Source organism: Lolium perenne, chromosome 2, assembly GCF_019359855.2.
Source record: "Lolium perenne isolate Kyuss_39 chromosome 2, Kyuss_2.0, whole genome shotgun sequence".
NCBI classification, from domain to species: domain Eukaryota; kingdom Viridiplantae; phylum Streptophyta; class Magnoliopsida; order Poales; family Poaceae; genus Lolium; species Lolium perenne.
The window spans coordinates 38,833,963-38,853,648 of NC_067245.2; the positions used below are offsets into that span (position 1 = coordinate 38,833,963).

Below are 19,686 nucleotides of genomic sequence, written 5' to 3' on the forward strand. Positions count from 1 at the left end.
AGATCACGGAAGTGGTTATCGACTAATGGTTGACACTGGAGAAGCCCCAACTCCCTTGCATTGCCAGGATCCATGTTCGGCCCCTGCCTGGGTGCTTGCTTGTAACTCTCTCTCCCTTCTCTAGCTATGTTCTGGCTGCTACGAATTGCTCTGAAATTCTAATAGATTTCCTACACCCAGAGTACTAAATAGAGAGATCCACCGATATCTTCTGTGTGTACAAGTAGAACTGTTACAGCCGTGCACTACTTGTCTGTTTTAGCGTACGTGCACGCCTCTCTCTGTGACCCAATTACCCAATGCAAGCCTACTACTTGAAGATCCTGTCGCTAGCTGTAGATAGGAGCGGCATCACACACATCGATGCTATAAAAACCGAGCTAGCTAGGAGCGGCATCACACACAACGCAAACGATATAGAGATTGAGCTATAGTACGTACAGGTAGCTCAGAGATGGCTATGCACCAAATTAGCCAGACTACTTGTCCCGCAGCAAATAACAAGCAGCCTGACGCCGAGGAAATCACGGTGGACCTGTATCCATTCATACGCGAATACAAGGGCGGCCGTATCGAGCGCCTCGTGCGCAGCCCATTCGTGGCAGCGTCGGAGGACGCGGCTGCCAACCATGGAGTGGCGACAAGGGACGTGGTCGTGGACGAGATGACCGGCGTGTCCGCACGCCTTTTCCTTCCGTCGCTCCGCGACGCCGACTACGATGAGAGGCTTCCCGTCATCATGTACGTCCACGGTGGTTCTTTCTGCACGGGGAGCGCCTTTTGCCGCATGTACCATGCCTACGCCAGGTCCCTCGCCGCGCGCACCGGGGCGCTCGTCGTGTCCGTCGACTACCGTCTAGCGCCGGAGCATCCCGTGCCCATGGCTTACGACGACGCATGGGCCGCGCTCCGGTGGATGGCGTCATTCTCTGACCCCTGGCTTTCCGCCTACGGCGACCCCACGCGGACCTTCCTCGCTGGCGACAGCGTCGGCGCCAATATCGCCTACAACACGGCGGTGCGGGCTAGCCTCGTCGGTGGCATCGGCATCGACATCGAGGGGCTACTCCTCGTGCACCCCTACTTCTGGGGGGTGGACCGGCTGTCAAGCTGGGAGACGGCCTGGGACGGCGTCGCCATGTTCAAGCCTGACGGTGTCGACAGGCTCTGGCCATATGTTACTGCTGGCAAGCTTGGCCATGACGATCCCCGGGTCTGCCCTGTAGACGAGGAGATCGCCTCGCTGACATGCCGGCGTGTGCTGGTCGCCGTCGCCGGCAAGGACACCTTCCGGTACCGTGGGCGTCAGTTGGCGTCTCGCGCGCGCCTCTGTGCATGGGCCGACGATGGGGATGCGGTGACATTGCTGGAGACGGAGGGTGAAGACTACTGCTTCCACCTGCACAACCCGCTACGGGCGAGCAGCAAGATTCTCATGGAGAATATAGTTCAGTTTGTGAAGCAGCCCAGACTCAGAGCCTCGCCACTGCCGGGAGCTTTGCTCCGGCCGGAGCTGCATGCATATGCATATACATTCCAAGCTGGTGAGACCACCTCCATGGACTACTCTACTACTACCAGGCGGTATGTTGATGACACCAAAGGTTGGAGTGGCAAGAAACACATGGCACGCAACACTTGTTTGCAAATTGGACAGGGAAGATCATCCAAGGCCGCTACTAGGCACGGCTCCTTCTTGGGCCAAGTAAGACCTATCATGACCAACAGGGTCTCCTTATCAGCCACAGTTCTGGGAGCTCCTATTTGCCGGCTTTAGCGTCCGCCTATATATGCCACTGCTATGCTGGGCACGACCCATTTTACTACTCCTCTCTGTGTTCTTGTGTTTTCGGCGTGCTTGAAGGACAACTTCCACTGTTTCCGAGCTAGCTCGGTTTATGTTCTATCAATAAACTTTATCTTCCGTGCGTCATAATCATCCGTTCGTTTCCCAGTTATTTCTTGCTTAATTCTTATTGTCATTTCCCGTTTCGGTAACTTATCTTTTTTCGAACCAATGATAATACTATGCGACAGAAGCATATAGAAAGGGCAGCGTCAGTCGCCCGATGGGGCTGCAGATCAGTCGTGGGAATAGCCGGCTATAGGTATAGTTGTAGCCTTCCAAAATAGCTATAGTCCAGCTAATACCGGCTATTTAAGGATTTTGGCACCTTTTAGCGGGCTAATGCAGTTAATCGCACTATATGGAAACAACTATAGCAGGGCAATAGCCCGGCTATAGCCGACTATTTAAAACTATGCGTGGGATCGACATGTAATGGCCAAAACTATCCTAAACATACTTTTTCATTTCCCCCCTCTTTTTTTCAAGAATCAGCCCGCAACTGTGCGCTTTTCCACCTAAAGCGAAAGCATTTATCACTTTGGTCCTGTGCTTCCCAATATCTACAAATAAATATGCCACCATGGTGATTTACCTCTAGACAGAGAGAGTATTGCAACAAAAAATTGCATCCCGCTTACAAGAAAATATACTATTACATCAATAATGTCGCACTATTTTAAAAAATAATGTTACAAAAAAGAAGTTAAACAACAATCTTTTTTGTCGATTGATTTGCAACAAGTATTGCCAACATTTTTAAAAAAATCAAAAACCATTACAACAAAAAAACAAGTGTTTACATCAAGGAAAACTTGTTAAGCAACACCTTTTTTACCCTAGATTAATTTACAACAAAAGTCACCAACAAGAAAACCTTGCAACATTTGCTTATACATTGTCAACAAAAGGGATACATGTTTGTCACAATTTGGAAACATGTATGCAACATCAACAAATTTGGGGAACATAAACTTGTATCAAACACCCAGAATAACCTTGCAACGTGTTGAGTACCTTTCACAACATAATGTGTTTCCGTTCACAACATATCAGGTGGATTTATGTAACATGTCGTCCATGATGGTCTTGGACTCACTGATTCAGTGTTGCCAACGAATACGGCTTGTGGAGGGCCATCGACATTAGATCGGACGATTTGGACCTATTTCCGGCAAGTTTTTTTTTCTTGATGACATATTTTTACCAGAGAACACCGGAAAATTTGGTTACTGCGAAATCTCGGAAATTTTTCGTATGAGTTTATTCAAACGAAATTTGAATTAAAAAAATTCTGGCATTAACTAGCGTATATTCCCAGCAAATAGCTTTAGATCCTATCCTTGAATAACAGTTCCCCTACTTTCTTTCTTTTTAAGCAAAAAAGAAAGGGAAACTTTATAAGCTGAAATTTTGGGAAAGGGGCACTCGAACTCAATACAACATATGAGTGGCTCAACCGCTCAAGTGCACGTAACAAATGGGCCAAAGCAAGCTGCTTGTAACATTGAGCATACGAGCTTACTTAATCACAGACGATACTTTAAATTCAAATGCAGCCAAAAAAAAATTTGACCGCTACTAGCAAAAAAAATGACCGGTATTAGTATTTCTCGGGTGGTATTCTGTAGGATATCGGATAGTCCGGCCGAGAAAAAAGTCGCTGGTTTCCTCTGTTTCATTGTCTCCACCCGCGATCCGATCGTCGTGGTTGGCGCTGTCGGAGAGATCGGACGATGTAGGCTTGAAGGCTCCATTTTCAAGCAGAATATATGTCGGCTAGCTTGGTCATAACGGTTGCTGGCATACTTTTTCTAAAAAAAAAATCACGGTTGCTGGCATACTCGGACAGCGACGTAGCCACGGAGGGAAGTTAGTGCATGAGCGACCCAAACGGACGGCCCAGGCCGAGCGGACACCAGGATACCGCCCCGCGTCCGCGTGTCCGTTTGGGTCGCACGCTGCGTCCAACGCGCGGACGCAGAGCAAAATCGGAAAAAACCAAAAACAAAATAAAAATCTAAATTTAAACGATATTTGATTAAACATATGCCCTATTTTGGGCAAAATTTGTACATAGCCCTATTTTTGGGCAAATAACTAACAAAGAAGCCCTCTATATGGGCTTTAAATTTAAACTTAAAAACCCTAAACTAGGGTTTGGTTGCCGCGGTGGCCGCCGGTGCGCCGCCTAGGCCGTTTGGGCGTCGTCGGCGTCGACGACGTCCCCGGGCGGCGAGGCACTGTTGTGGCTCGACCGCGCCGGGGACTCCGGCCACGGAGACCACAGGGCCTCCTCCCAGGGGGAGTGGGGGTCCGGAGCCCGTCGCTGCTCCGCCGCAGCAGCACGGAGCTGCACCTCCCTCTTGTCAACACCCGGATTTTTAATTCCAGATGTCTATTATGTCGTACATCGCAATCCCAGGAAGATTGTTATTGCGAGACAAAACAGTTGAATATCATAGAGTCATCATTTATTACAACACATAATTGTCTTACATCAATAGATCACATGATCCAATATTACACAAATAGTTGATCTAATGACCAACAAACATAATAAGTAGCGGAAGCGTAGTAGTAGATGGACTATCTATCCACAGGCCAACGCTTGACGTTAGAAGCATCCTAGTTCGGGTAGACGTCTGATGTCTACTCACGCTTCTTTTCCTGTAGACAGTGTTGGGCCTCCAACAGCAGAGGTTTGTAGAACAGTAGCAAGTTTCCCTTAAGTGAATCACCCAAGGTTTATCGAACTCAGGGAGGAAGAGATCAAAGATATCCCTCTCAAGCAACCCTGCAATCACGATACAAGAAGTCTCTTGTGTCCCCAACACACCTAATACACTTGTCAGATGTATAGGTGCACTAGTTCGGCGAAGAGATAGTGAAATACAAGTAGTATGGATGTATATGAGTGGTAATAGCAATCTGAATAAAATATGGCAGCGAGTAAACATGCAACATAACAGTAAATAAGCGGAGATTCGATGTATGGAAACAATGCCTAGGGATCATACTTTCACTAGTGGACACTCTCGACATTGATCGCATAATAAATAATAACTTCTTCTCATTTGTGCTACATACACTCTTTTGTTGGATGACAAACACCATTCGTTGTGTAGGGCTACAAGAGCTCCCTCAAGCCGGAGTTAACAAGCGCCACAACATTCAGCATTCATATTTAAGTAACCTTAGAGCATAATAGATCTTTGCAAAATAGCCCGAGTACTAACATAGCATACACACTGTCACCATTACACTATGAAGGGGGGATAGATCACATCAATACTATCACAGCGATAATTAACTCCATAACCTACAAGAGATTATGATCATAATCTACGACAAGAACCACACGATGCACACACTGTCACCTTTAGACCATGCAGGAGGAATAGACTACTTTAATAACATCACATGAGTAGCACATAGACTAGTAGCGATACAAAGCTCATCATATAGATCTCAATCATGTAAGGCAGCTCATAAGATCATTGTATTGGAGTACAGAGAGAGAGATTAACCACATAGCTACCGGTACAGCCCTTAGCCTCGGGGGAGAACTACTCCCTCCTCATCATGGGAGCAGCAGCGTTGATGGAGATGGCGGTGAAGATGGCGGTGGTGTCGATGGAGAAGCCTTCCGGGGGCACTTCCCCGTCCCGGCGGCGTGCCGGAACAGAGACTCATGTCCCCCCAGATCTTGGCTTCGCGATGGCGGCGGCTCTGGAACTTTTCTCGTATCGTGGCTTATGTTTTTAGGGTTTTCGATACGGAGACTTTATATAGGCGGAAGGGCAGCCTCGGAGGGGCCAGAGGGCTCCCTCCCCATATGGGGGGGCGGCCAGGGGGCCACCCGCGCCGCCTTATGGTGTGGGCCCCCTGCTGCCCGTCTTCGACTCTTCTTTGATGTTCTGGAAGCTCTCGGGGAAAATAAGATCCTCGGCGTTGATTTCGTCCAATTCCGAGAATATTTCCTTACTAGGATTTCTGAAACCAAAAACAGCAAAAAACAGGAACTGGCACTTCGGCATCTCGTCAATAGGTTAGTTCCGGAAAATGCATCAAAACGATATAAAGTGTGAACAAAACATGTAGGTATTGTCATAAAACAAGCATGTAACATCAGAAATTATAGATACGTTGGAGACGTATCAGCATCCCCAAGCTTAGTTCCTACTCGCCCTCGAGTAGGTAAACGATAACAAGAATAATTTCTGAAGTGACATGCTACCATCATAATCTTCATCAACATTATTGTAAAGCATATGACATGAATGAAGTGATTCAAAGCAATGAATTGCTAACAAAAGATAATGACTAAACAAGTGAATCATATAGCAAAACTTTTCATGAATAGTACTTTCAAGACAAGCATCAACAAGACTTGCATAAGAGCTAACTCATAAGCAATAAATTCTTAGTAGAATGCATTGAAGCAACACAAAGGATGATTAAGTTTCAGCAATTGCTTTCAACTTGTAACATGTATATCTCATGGATAATTGTCAACATAGAGTAATATGATGAATGCAAATAAGCAAGTATGTAAGAATCAATGCATAGTTGACACAAGTGTTTGCTTCTAAGATGGAAGGAAATAGGTAAACTGACTCAACATAAAGTAAAAGAATGACCCTTCGCAGAGGGAAGTAGGGATTAAATCATGTGCTAGAGCTTTTCAAGTTTTGAAATCATATAGAGAGCATAAAAGTAAAATTTTGAGAGGTGTTTGTTGTTGTCAACAAATGGTAATGGATACTCTAACTACCTTATCAACCAGACTTTCAAGAGCGGCTCCCATGAAGGACGTTATCTCTACCAGCAAGGTAGATCATCCCTCTTCTCTTTTGTTTACACATGTACTTTAGTTTTATTTATTAGATGACACTCCCCCCAACCTTTGCTTACACAAGCCATGGCTAACCGAATCCTCGGGTGCCTTCCAACATTCACATACCATGGAGGAGTGTCTATTTACAAATTTAAGTTGCTTACTAATAGATCAGAGCAAAACATGTGAAGAGAATTATTAATGCAAGTTAATTAATTGGGGCTGGGAACCCCATTGCTAGCTCCTTTTGCAAAATTATTGGATAAGCGGATGAGCCACTAGTCCATTGTGAAAGTCTGTCAGAAGTAAATGACAAGATCGAAAGATAAAACACCACATACTTCCTCATGAGCTATAAAACATTGACACAAATAAGAGATAATAGCTTTTGAATTGTTTAAAGGTAGCACATGAAGTAATTTACTTTGGAATGGCAGAAAAATACCACATAGTAGGTAGATATGGTGGACTCAAATGGCATAGGTTTTGGCTCAAGGTTTTTGGATGCACGAGAAGCATTTCCTCTCAGTACAAGGCTTTGGCTAGCAAGGTTGTTTGAAGCAAACACAAGTATGAACCGGTACAGCAAAACTTACATAAGAACATATTGCAAGCATTATAAGACTCTACCTTGTCTTCCTTGTTGTTCAAACACTTTACCAGAAAATATCTAGACTTAGAGAGACCAATCATGCAAACCAAATTTTAACAAGCTCTACGGTAGTTCTTCATTAATAGGTTAAACTACATGATGAAAGAGCTTAAATATGATCTATGAGAGCTCAAAACAGTTGCCAAGTATCAAATTATTCAAGACCATATGAAGCATTTTCTGATTCCAACCAAATAATAACAAGTGAAGCGATCAACTTTCGCCCTTGAACATTAAAAGTAAGAATGAAGAACACTAGTGTTCATACGAAAAAGCGGAGCGTGTCTCTCTCCCACATGAGCATGAATTTATTCAGAGAATGAAAATAACAAAACGAAAATAAAAGCACACAGACGCTCCAAGTAAAGTACATAAAATGTGACGGAATAAAAATATAGTTTCACTAGAAGTGACCTGATAAGTTGTCGATGAAGAAGGGGATGCCTTGGGCATCCCCAAGCTTAGATGCTTGAGTCTTCTTAAAATATGCAGGGATGAACCACCGGGGCATCCCCAAGCTTAGACCTTTCACTCTTCTTGATCATAGTATATCATCCTCTTCTCTTGACCCTTGAAAACTTCCTTCACACCAAACTTCAAGCAAACTCATTAGAGGGTTAGTGCATAATAAAAATTCACATGTTCAGAGGTGACACAATCATTCTTAACACTTCTGGACATTGCACAAAGCTTCTGAAAGTTAATGGCACAAAGAAACTCATTCAACATAGCAAAAGCGGCAATGCGAAATAAAAGGCAGAATCTGTCAAAAACAGAACAGTCCGTAAAGACGAATTTTGCAGGGGCACTTAACTTGATCAAACGGAAAAAATCAAAACTAATGAAAGTTGCGTAAATATCTGAGGATCACACACGTAGATTTTCAGATTTTTCTGATTTACCTACACAGAGTTCTGCGCGAATTCGTGACAGACAGCAAATCTGTTCTGCGCAGTAATCCAAATCTAGCATCAACTTTACCATAGAGACTTTACTTGGCACAAAAACATGATAAGGAGAGGTTGCTACAGTAGTAAACAACTTCCAAGACTCAACAAAACAGTAGCAAAATAAACATATGGGTTATCTCCCAAGAAGTTCTTTCTTTATAGCCATTAAGATGGGCTCAGTAATTTTAATGATGCTGTCGCAAGAATTAAGATTTGAAGCAAAAGAGAACATCAAGAAGCAAATTCAAAGCACATTTAAGCCTAACCCACTTCCTATGAAAAGGAATCTTGTACACAAATAAATTCATGAAGAACAAAGTGGCAAGCATAGAAAAGCAACACAAGCGCAATTTCAAGATTCTCAACATAAAGAGGGGAAACTTAATATTATTAAGATGCATATAACCATGTTTCCCTCTCTCATAATAACTTTCAGTAGCATCATGAACAAACTCAACAATATAACTATCACATAAAACATTCTTGTCATGAGCCCCATGCATAAAATTATACTCTCCACATAAGCATAATCAATTTTATTAGTTGTAGTGGGAGCAAATTCAACAAAGTAGCTATCATTATTATTCTCATCAAGTGTAGGAGGCATAGTATAATCATAACAAAATTTACTCTCCATAGTAGGCGGCACCAAAAGACCACTATCATTATAATCATCATAAATAGGAGGCAAAGTATCATCAAAGAAAATTTTCTCCTCAATGCTTGGGGGACTAAAAATGTCATGCTCATCAAAACCAGCTTCCCCAAGCTTAGAATTTTCCATATCATTAGCAACAATGGTGTTCAAAGCGTTCATACTAATATCATTGCTACTAGCATGCAAATAAGATTCCATAGGTTTTTTAATTTTCGCAGCAAACAATCCATGTCTTAACTCACGAAATAGAATAAGAAGCTCACTGTTGCTTTCCATTATGCCTAACTAGTGTAAACAAGAAACCAAAAGATGCAATTGCAGGATCTAAAGGAAATAGCTTCGAGCACTTACAACGGCAACAGAAAATAACTTAGTTACCTGGGACCGGAGTATGAGTGCCTTTTACCTTTCCTCCCCGGCAACGGCGCCAGAAAATAGCTTGATGTCTACTCACGCTTCTTTTCTTGTAGACAGTGTTGGGCCTCCAAGAGCAGAGGTTTGTAGAACAGCAGCAAGTTTCCCTTAAGTGAATCACCCAAGGTTTATCGAACTCAGGGAGGAAGAGGTCAAAGATATCCCTCTCAAGCAACCCTGCAATCACGATACAAGAAGTCTCTTGTGTCCCCAACACACCTAATACACTTGTCAGATGTATAGGTGCACTAGTTCGGCGAAGAGATAGTGAAATACAAGTAGTATGGATGTATATGAGTGGTAATAGCAATCTGAATAAAATATGGCAGCGAGTAAACATGCAACAGAACAGTAAATAAGCGGAGATTCGATGTTTGGAAACAAGGCCTAGGGATCATACTTTCACTAGTGGACACTCTCGACATTGATCGCATAATAAATAATAACTTCTTCTCATTTGCGCTACATACACTCTTTTGTTGGATGACAAACACCATTCGTTGTGTAGGGCTACAAGAGCTCCCTCAAGCCGGAGTTAACAAGCGCCACACCATTCATCATTCATATTTAAGTAACCTTAGAGCATAATAGATCTTTGCAAAATAGCCCGAGTACTAACATAGCATACACACTGTCACCATTACACTATGAAGGGGGGATAGATCACATCAATACTATCATAGCGATAATTAACTCCATAACCTACAAGAGATTATGATCATAATCTACGACAAGAACCACACGATGCACACACTGTCACCTTTACACCATGCAGGAGGAATAGACTACTTTAATAATATCACATGAGTAGCACATAGACTAGTAGCGATACAAAGCTCATCATATAGATCTCAATCATGTAAGGCAGCTCATAAGATCATTGTATTGGAGTACAGAGAGAGAGATTAACCACATAGCTACCGGTACAGCCCTTAGCCTCGGGGGAGAACTACTCCCTCCTCATCATGGGAGCAGCAGCGTTGATGGAGATGGCGGTGAAGATGGCGGTGGTGTCGATGGAGAAGCCTTCCGGGGGCACTTCCCCGTCCCGGCGGCGTGCCAGAACAGAGACTCATGTCCCCCAAATCTTGGCTTCGCGATGGCAGCGGCTCTGGAACTTTTCTCGTATCGTGGCTTATGTTTTTAGGGTTTTCGATACGGATACTTTATATAGGCGGAAGGGCAGCCTCGGAGGGGCCAGAGGGCTCCCTCCCCATAGGGGGGCGCGGCCAGGGGGCCACCCGCGCCGCCTTATGGTGTGGGCCCCCTGCTGCCCGTCTCCGACTCTTCTTTGATGTTCTGGAAGCTCCCGGGGAAAATAAGGTCCTGGGCGTTGATTTCGTCCAATTCCGAGAATATTTCCTTACTAGGATTTCTGAAACCAAAAACAGCAGAAAACAGGAACTGGCACTTCGGCATCTCGTCAATAGGTTAGTTCCGGAAAATGCATCAAAACGATATAAAGTGTGAACAAAACATGTAGGTATTGTCATAAAACAAGCATGGAACATCAAAAATTATAGATACGTTGGAGACGTATCAACGTCCTGTTGACCGTCATCCTCATAGTGTTGCTCCTTGATGTCTACGGGTGCTTCTATTCTTGTAGACAGTGTTGGGCCTCCAAGAGCAGAGGTTTGTAGAACAGCAGCAAGTTTCCCTTAAGTGGATCACCCAAGGTTTATCGAACTCAGGGAGGAAGAGGTCAAAGATATCCCTCTCAAGCAACCCTGTAATCACAAAGCAAGAAGTCTCTTGTGTCCCCAACACACCAAATACACTTGTCAGATGTATAGGTGCACTAGTTCGGCGAAGAGATAGTGAAATACAAGTAATATGGATGTATATGAGTGGTAATAGCAATCTGAATAAAATATGGCAGCGAGTAAACATGCAACAAAACAGTAAGTAAACGGTGTTTGCGGTATTGGAAACAAGGCCTAGGGATCATACTTTCACTAGTGGACACTCTCAACATTGATCGCATAATAAATACTTCTTCTCATATGTGCTACATACACTCTTGTTTGATAATGAACATCATTCGTTGCGTAGGATTACACGAACCCTCAATGCCGGAGTTAACAAGCTCCACAACATTCGATATTCATGTTTAAGTAACCTTAGAGCATAATAGATCTTTGCAAGATAAACCAAGAACTAACATAGTGCACGCACTGTCCACATTACACTATGAAGGAGGAATAGATCACATCAATACTATCATAATGATAATTAACTCCACAATCTACAAGAGATCATGATCATAGCCTACGACAAGAACCACACGGTGCACACACTAGCACCTTTACGCCATGCGGGAGGAATAGACTACTTTAATAACATCACATGAGTAGCACACAACTAGTAGCGATACAAAGCTCATCATATGGATCTCAATCATGTAAAGCAGCTCATGAGATCATTGTATTGGAGTTCAGAGGGAGAGATTAACCACATAGCTACGGTAGAGCCCTCAGCCCCAGGGGGTGAATTACTCCCTGACATAGGCATCCCAGATGGGCCTGCCGAAGGTGGTACCCGGAGTTTACTGAAGGCCCACTATCCGAAGAATAAGAAGATTCGGGAGTTCAAGATATATTAAGGAAAGCTAGAGTTGTAATAGGAAGTGTTATTTGTAATCTGGCGGGATGAGTTAGAAACCGTCCCGGATTCTGTAACTTGTACAAAACGAAACCCTCGGCTCCACCTCCTATATAAGGGGGAGTCGAGGGACAAAGAAAGGATCGAATCTACTGTCAACATAACCCTAGTTTTCATAATCGTCGAGTACTTTTCGCCTAAACCTTCGAGATCTACTTGCCCTCTACTTCTAACAAAACCCTAGTCTACAATATGTAGGCATTGACAAGTTAATCCTTTGTCAATTGGCGCCGTCTGTGGGAATTAGAGGTTGCAAGGAGCTGATCTCGATGGCACGTTCAAGATCTTCGACATCGTCAACAGCAAGCAACGCGATGGATCGAGGTAAAAAGGGAAAAACTGATCTATTCAATTTTATTCCTCACCCGCCCTCCCGTATGGATGCATGTGCCTATCTGGAGGAGCCTATCATCATGACGTTCGGAGAATTCCGATTTGGCGTCAACAAGGAAGGATCCTACCGTCTCGAAGTTCCGATCTCGTCGGAATTTTCAGCGGTCGATTCTAACTTTTCGTCGAGTGACAAGGAGTTTTCGTCGCCATACTTCGTCGACAACAAAGCAAGCGGAAAGCTCGCCAAGATCTTCAGCAATACATCCTTCGAGTCGTCTGCGGACTCCTTTATAAGCAGCGACTCCGACAGCGTCGACAGCTTCAACTTCATCGACAAGTCTGCTGCCATCGGAAAGGTCTTCACCACTCTATATGATGGTGTCACCAATCCTGATAAAAATCAAAGCACAAAATATCATCAGATCTATGTGGTAGAAGGGGCAGGCACATCAGACCCGCAAACATCAGAGGCTTTCGACGAGTTGGGAAATCCATACGTCGATCCCGCTGATCTCAGACATGGCTTAGGCACTAAATATCCTGGATCCTCAACTCGCGCAAGAGTACAGCTCCCGCAAGAAGCGTGGGATAGGGCCGCGAAAGCCATGGATGGTTCAGAACCTATGACCACCACTGCTACTGTACAAGAACTTCAAGCATATCAATATAGACTTGCTCGAGTAAGCAGAGAGTTGGAAAAACAGACAGCATCCCTGAATAGGAGAAAAGAAGCAGCTTCTGCATCAAGCAGACGCCGAGCAGATTTAAGTCGACAATCTAGAACTTCGGGAGACAGTCACAGAGAAGCTCGGAGGAGAGCAATGTCTCGGCTGCAAAACATACCCGAAGCAGAGAGAGGAAACATAATCCAAAATCTCGACATGTCCTTTATGTCGATCGATGAAAGAGGAAATATCATCCCAAAAACGCCAGAGGCAGGTTACATGGCAACACAAGCTTATATCTTGGCATCCAGACCACCTGCTGGGGACCCGAGAGAACCATTGTTCAATATGGCGATGGCTGGAGTAGGAGTTATGGGAACAGCGTTTGCAACAACGCCTCCCGAAGAAAATCCTAGGCAAAATAGTCCACGACCCACTGCAGCAGTTCAAGACCCACCAAGAGCAAGTGGAGCAAGAGACACAGCAGTCCAAGTAAGAGTGGACAGAGCACGACAAGAAAGAAGGGAGCGTCAGCACTCGCCAGAGCTTGCCGACGAAGATATGTGTGGGCTCCCGTGCTTCACGAGAAGAGTTCGAAAAACTCGAGTCCCAAAAGGGTTCAAGTTACCCGAAAATTTCAAGAAGTTCGACGGCCTGCAAGATCCTGAGGATTGGCTCGTGGATTATCTCGAGATGGTAAAACTGGTAGGAGGAACCAGAGCAACAGCTATGCAAAGTATCCAAGTTCACCTGAGTGGTGCCGCGAGATCTTGGATAAAGAAACTCCCCTTAAATTCCATCGACAGCTGGGAGACCTTTGAGGACATCTTCGTGAAAAACTTCCGATCCACGTGCAAGAAACCTGCATCGTTGGAAGAGCTGAGGGCATGCCGACAAAAACACGACGAGTCGATGAGGAAGTATATACAGCGATGGAACATCATAAAGAACTCGGCAGAGGATATATCTGACGAGAGGGCAATAGATGCGTTCGTGGCAGGAGTCCGCCGAGCAGATTTCATCGAGGACTTAGGGAGAACAAACCCTAAGACCATATCAGCACTCATGGAGATAGCCAATAAATGGGCAGATGGAGAAGACGCAATATACAACAAGCGACACAGGTCGCCAGAAGAGGATCGTGGTCGAAATTATCAAAATAGAAGGCGATTTTCTCGCCAGTTCTACAACAACGACGCTCCCGGCCATATATCGGCTGGTTTTCGGGGAAATCCTGGAGGAAATAGTCGAGATGATTATCAAAGGAGCAACGAGCAACAAGGCGACAATAGAGGTGATTTTCGCGGCAACAGGCAAAATAGTGGACCAAGGATTCAAAGACCTTATGTGTCTCCCGAGGAGATGATGAACGGTCCGTGTCAAATGCATTTTTACCTCGACAACAATGGAAAGAGACAGTCAGGACATCTCCAGAAAGACTGTCGCAATTTTCAGGCAATGCTGCGAGCCGCAGGAATCGCAAATGCCCAAGCAAATAACAGAAATCCTCGGGAGCCAAGGAGCGAGATTCACCTTCCACCTCCTCCCGCAATTACCGATGAAAATCGACACCAGCTTAGAATTGCGGCAGCACCACACCCACCTCCATATGTTGACCCCAACTCTAACGGTGTGGTCTCGATGATTCAGAAAGCTAAGCCGTCCAACAGGGCGCAGAAGGTAATATCTCGACAAGTGTTCATGGCAGAGAAGATGCCTCCACCAACAGTTGAGTACTTAAATTGGTCGGGGCAAGACATCGGCTTCACAATCGCAGACCATCCGCAGCAAGTCCCTCGACCAGGACAATCGGCACTCATCTTACCCGCTGTAATCGCTGGTTTTGACGTGTCGAGAGTTTTCATAGATGGCGGCAGCAGCTTAAACCTCATGTATGCAGATACATTGAGGAAGATGAACATATCCCTAGCAAATCTGAAACCAACTGACACACGTTTCCACGGGATTACACCAGAGAAGCCAAGTTACCCATTGGGCAAGATCAACCTCGACGTTCAGTTCGGAACCCGAGAAAACTACAGGATAGAGAATCTGGAGTTTGAAGTGGTGGATTTCCCGTCACAGTATCATGCTTTGTTGGGACGACCAGCGTATGCCAGGTTCATGGCAGTGCCGCATTATACATATCTGTTGTGGAGGTTGCCTGGGCCTAAAGGACCTATCACAATCAAAGGAAGCTTTGCATTATCCGATAAATGCGACAAAGATTTTCATCGACTGTCAGAAACTTTCGGGATGCAAGCAGAATATGCGGCACCAAGGTTCACTGATTATGATGTGCTGCCAGAGGTAGGAAGATCTTCTAAGGAGTCAACTTTCAATATAACCAAAGATTCAAAAGAGGTACAGATCCACCCGACAGATCCAAATAAAACGACGTCCATTGCCGCAAACATGGATGTCGCATAGGAAAGCGCGCTCGTCGAGTTCCTCCGTGAGCACTGGAAAATCTTCGCATGGTGTCCAGCTGACATGCCAGGAGTACCCAGGGAACTTGCCGAGCACCACCTTAATTTGGATCCTCTCGCACGACCAGTCAAGCAGCCTTTGCGGCGTTTTTCGGAACCTAGCCGCAAAGCCATGTTATCAGAAATAGATCGACTCAAAGACGCTGGTTTCATTAGAGAAATATCTACAGAAGCCACATGGGTAGCTAACCCAGTGATGGTGCCGAAGAAACACACAATAGTCCTTCGCATGTGCGTCGACTTCACGTGTCTCAATAAACATTGTCCCAAGGATCACTTTCCCCTCCCAAGGATCGATCAAATCATCGACTCCACGGCAGGATGCGAACGTCTTTCCTTCTTGGACGCATATTCTGGTTATAACCAGATCAGATTAAAAGAAGAAGATGAAGCCAAGACAGCGTTCATCACACCTTATGGCGTATTTTGCTACAAAACAATGCCCTTTGGTTTGAAAAACGCGGGAGCAACATATCAGCGGATGATGCAGAAGTGCCTAGCAACACAGATCGGAAAAAATGTACAAGTCTACATCGACGATGTCGTAATAACATCAAAGAAAGGGTCGACTTTGATCGAAGATTTGAAGGAAACCTTCGACAACCTCGACAAGTTCTGCCTCAAGCTGAACCCGACAAAGTGCTCTTTTGGAGTTCCCGCTGGAGAACTTCTCGGGTTCTTAGTATCAGCAAGAGGGATTGAAGCTAATCCCGAAAAAATACAGGCCATCGTTACTATGAGAAAGCCAACAAAGTTGAAAGAAATACAACAGCTAACAGGGCGAGTCGCAGCTTTAAGCAGATTCGTCGCCAGGCTAGGAGAAAAGGCGCTGCCGTTCTATGCATTGATCAAGCAAGGAGAAAAATTTCAATGGAACGAGGAAGCAGACAGAGCTTTTGAGAATCTCAAGCGAGCAATTTCGACACCACCGATATTGGTGGCGCCAAAAGAGAAAGAACCTCTCCTCTTGTATATCGCAGCTACACCTCAGGTGGTCAGCACGGCCCTAGTGGTCGAGAGAGAAGAAGAAGGCAAGCTTCATGGAGTTCAAAGGCCAGTATACTTCATCAGCGAAGTACTGTCACCGTCAAAACAGCGGTACCCGCAATATCAAAAGCTAGCATATGGAGTATTCACGACAGCAAGAAAATTGCGACACTATTTTTCGGCGCACCCGATAATAGTGGTCAACGAGGCTCCCTTATCAAATATACTGAACAACCCAGAAGCTACGGGTCGTGTCTCCCTTTGGGGAATAGAACTTTCCCCTCGGGACATCACGTATGAAAAAAGAAAAGCAATAAAATCGCAGGTCTTACCAGATTTCATTGCAGAGTGGATGGAGCTACAAAACACGGGACCCCCGGATTTATCGAGGACTTGGACCATGAACTTCGACGGGTCCAAAAGATTGGAAGGTGCTGGAGCAGGCGTGATATTAGTATCACCTGAAGGCGACAAGTTGAAGTACGTTCTGCGGATGACGTTCCCAAACGCATCTAACAATGAAGCAGAATATGAAGCTCTCATACATGGGATGAAGATGGCGAAAGCTTGCGGTGCAACCCGACTGAAAATTTTCGGCGACTCACAGTTGGTAGCACAGCAAGTCATGAACCAATGCGATGCAGTCAACGAAAGTATGATAGCATACAAGGAGGTGTACAATGAGCTGGAGAAGCTATTCGATGGTTGTGAGGTAAACCACATCAGCAGGATGAGCAATGATGAAGCCGACGTTCTCGCAAACATCGGGTCACAATGCCTCGCGATTCCTCCAGGCGTGTTCTGGGAAGAGATTAGCGAGAGATCAACAAAGCCAGCAAAAACAAAGAAGGAGAAAAAAGAGAAACCTTCGAGTATCGCCAAAGACACAGCAGAAGAAGAAGAAGAGCAAGAGCTAGTCATGATGGTGCAAATTCCATGGATGCAGGCTTACATATCATATATCCTAAGGAAAACTATACCCGACGATCCAGTCGAAGCAAGGCGAATAATTAGGCGATCAAAAGCTTTTACTGTGGTAAAAGGGGAGCTGTACAAACGCAGTATCTCGGGTGTGCTACAACGGTGTGTTACACCCGAAGAAGGAAGGATCATCCTAAAGGACGTGCATGAAGGAATATGCGGGCATCACGCAAGTAGCCGAGCCATTGCGGCCAAAGTCTTCAGAGCAGGATTTTATTGGCTCACAGCAATCGAGGATGCGAAGGAAATAGTGCGCACTTGCGACGCGTGTCAAAGATTTGCGGCAAGACCTCACTCGCCAGCAGCAGAACTTATGCCAATCCCACTATCTTGGCCCTTTGCTCAATGGGGTCTCGACATGGTGGGTAAATTGCACAAAGCTTCGCCAGGAGGATATGAGTACTTACTGGTGGCTGTCGACAAATTTACCAAGTGGATAGAGGCGAAGCCAATAAATTCACCAGATGCAGCATCCGCAATAAAGTTTGTGAAGAGCATTGTCTTTCGCTTCGGAGTACCTCACAGCATCGTCACAGATAACGGCAGTAACTTTACTTCCAAGGAGTTCAAAGCATATTGTGCAGAAGTGGGCATAAAACTAAGTTTTGCGTCTGTCGCACATCCACAGACCAATGGTCAAGTCGAAAAGGCCAATGGCATCATCTGCAATGGCATCAAGAAACGCCTGCTAGGACCTTTAGAAAAAGCTAGGCATACTTGGCCAAAAGAGCTACCAAGTGTTTTGTGGAGTATCCGAACAACGCCAAATACAGCGACGCAGGAAACGCCGTTCTTTTTGGTCCACGGAGCTGAAGCAGTCTTGCCGATAGAAATAGAACACGATTCTCCACGAGTCGCAGAATATGATGAAGAAACTTCGAGAAAAGCTCTGGAGGATGATGTCGACGCACTCGATGAAGCTCGAGACGAGGTCCTGTCACGAGTCGCCAAATATCAGCAGGACCTGAAAAACTATCACAGTCGACGATTGCGGCCAAGATCTTTCCAAGTGGGTGACCTGGTTTTACGACTCAATCAAAAAAGCCATGAAAAACTAGAGTCACCATGGCTAGGACCATACATCGTCACAGAAGTAATAGAAGGAGGAGCATACAGAATCAAAGACAAGAAGACAGGGATTGACGAACCAAATCCCTGGAACGTGGCACAGCTCAGGCGTTTCTACGCCTAGATGTCGAAAATATAGTCCTCCTTTGTAAAGCTACAATGTACTGAAACGCCCGCGAGTTTTCAGACGCACTCTTTTCCTTTTTCGGGGCACCGAGTGGGCACCGAGCGGTGCTGCAATATAATAAAGATAGTGGAATTATATATCATCTTCCCGACAAGACCAGGGGTTTTCCTCTCCAGGATACAATATATATATATAAACACAGTGTCGACAAACGCAAAAGAAGCATCTTGCCTTGGTAAAAATACCTCGCCAAAACAAAAAGAGATATAGACAAAATAGTGATCAACAAAAAGCTCGGGGGCTTGCACCCGCACAAAATAGTACACAATGTATATTATCTTGCCTTGGGACAACCTCGCATTATAATAAACAAAAGATATTGCAATCAAAACGCCCGAGGGCTTGGCGATAAAAATAAAATACAATGACTTTACAATATAGCTCGTTTATACAGGATACAAATTTCGGAATAAGTTCGTCTTCAAGGATTTCCCAATATATTGTCTATGGTTAAGCGCTCGTTATTTACAGCGCGAGTACTATGCTCAGCGTAGCTACCCTTCACGAAGAATTCGGAATCCATCCGGAGAAGTTCATCCATCATATCTTCGGCAACAGGAGTAACAATGTCATCATATTTGCCGAAGTTTCTTTTCTTCTTCGACATCTTCTCCAAGCACTTTGGGACAACTTGCCCCACGTCTAATTTCGGGTAGCAAATTTTTATCATGATCATCGCAAACCTTGCACCAGCAGCTAGTTGAGCTCGTACAAAGCCGTGGATGCGAGGAGCATCTCGAAATCTGTCCATCAACGCAGGAAGGGTCTCTGGCATCTTATTGCGAGGAAACATGGTACCATAAACCAGAGACAAAGTCCTTGTACAGAAGTCAAGATACTCGCGAACCTGAAGTGCACGATCTTGAAATCTCACGATTTGGCGGGTCCGTTCAGGTGTACCCCAAAAAGTCGACCCATGTTCACGTGCAAGCCGAAGAAGAACATTGGAACG

General features: G+C 45.0%; 1 protein-coding gene across 1 annotated transcript; it reads left to right on the top strand.

Moving 5' to 3' along the window:
• Nucleotides 1-454: 454 nt before the first annotated feature.
• On the top strand, nt 455-1,789 carry LOC127328388 (2-hydroxyisoflavanone dehydratase-like). Its single transcript, XM_051354991.2, has one exon. The coding sequence runs from the start codon at nt 455-457 to the stop codon at nt 1,775-1,777; it is 1,323 nt and encodes a 440-aa protein (XP_051210951.1). The 3' UTR covers nt 1,778-1,789.
• Nucleotides 1,790-19,686: the final 17,897 nt, after the last annotated feature.

Bases quoted from the DNA above. Each gene is read 5' to 3' on its own strand.
- LOC127328388 (XM_051354991.2), top strand. From the start codon at position 455: ATGGCTATGCACCAAATTAGCCAGACTACTTGTCCCGCAGCAAATAAC.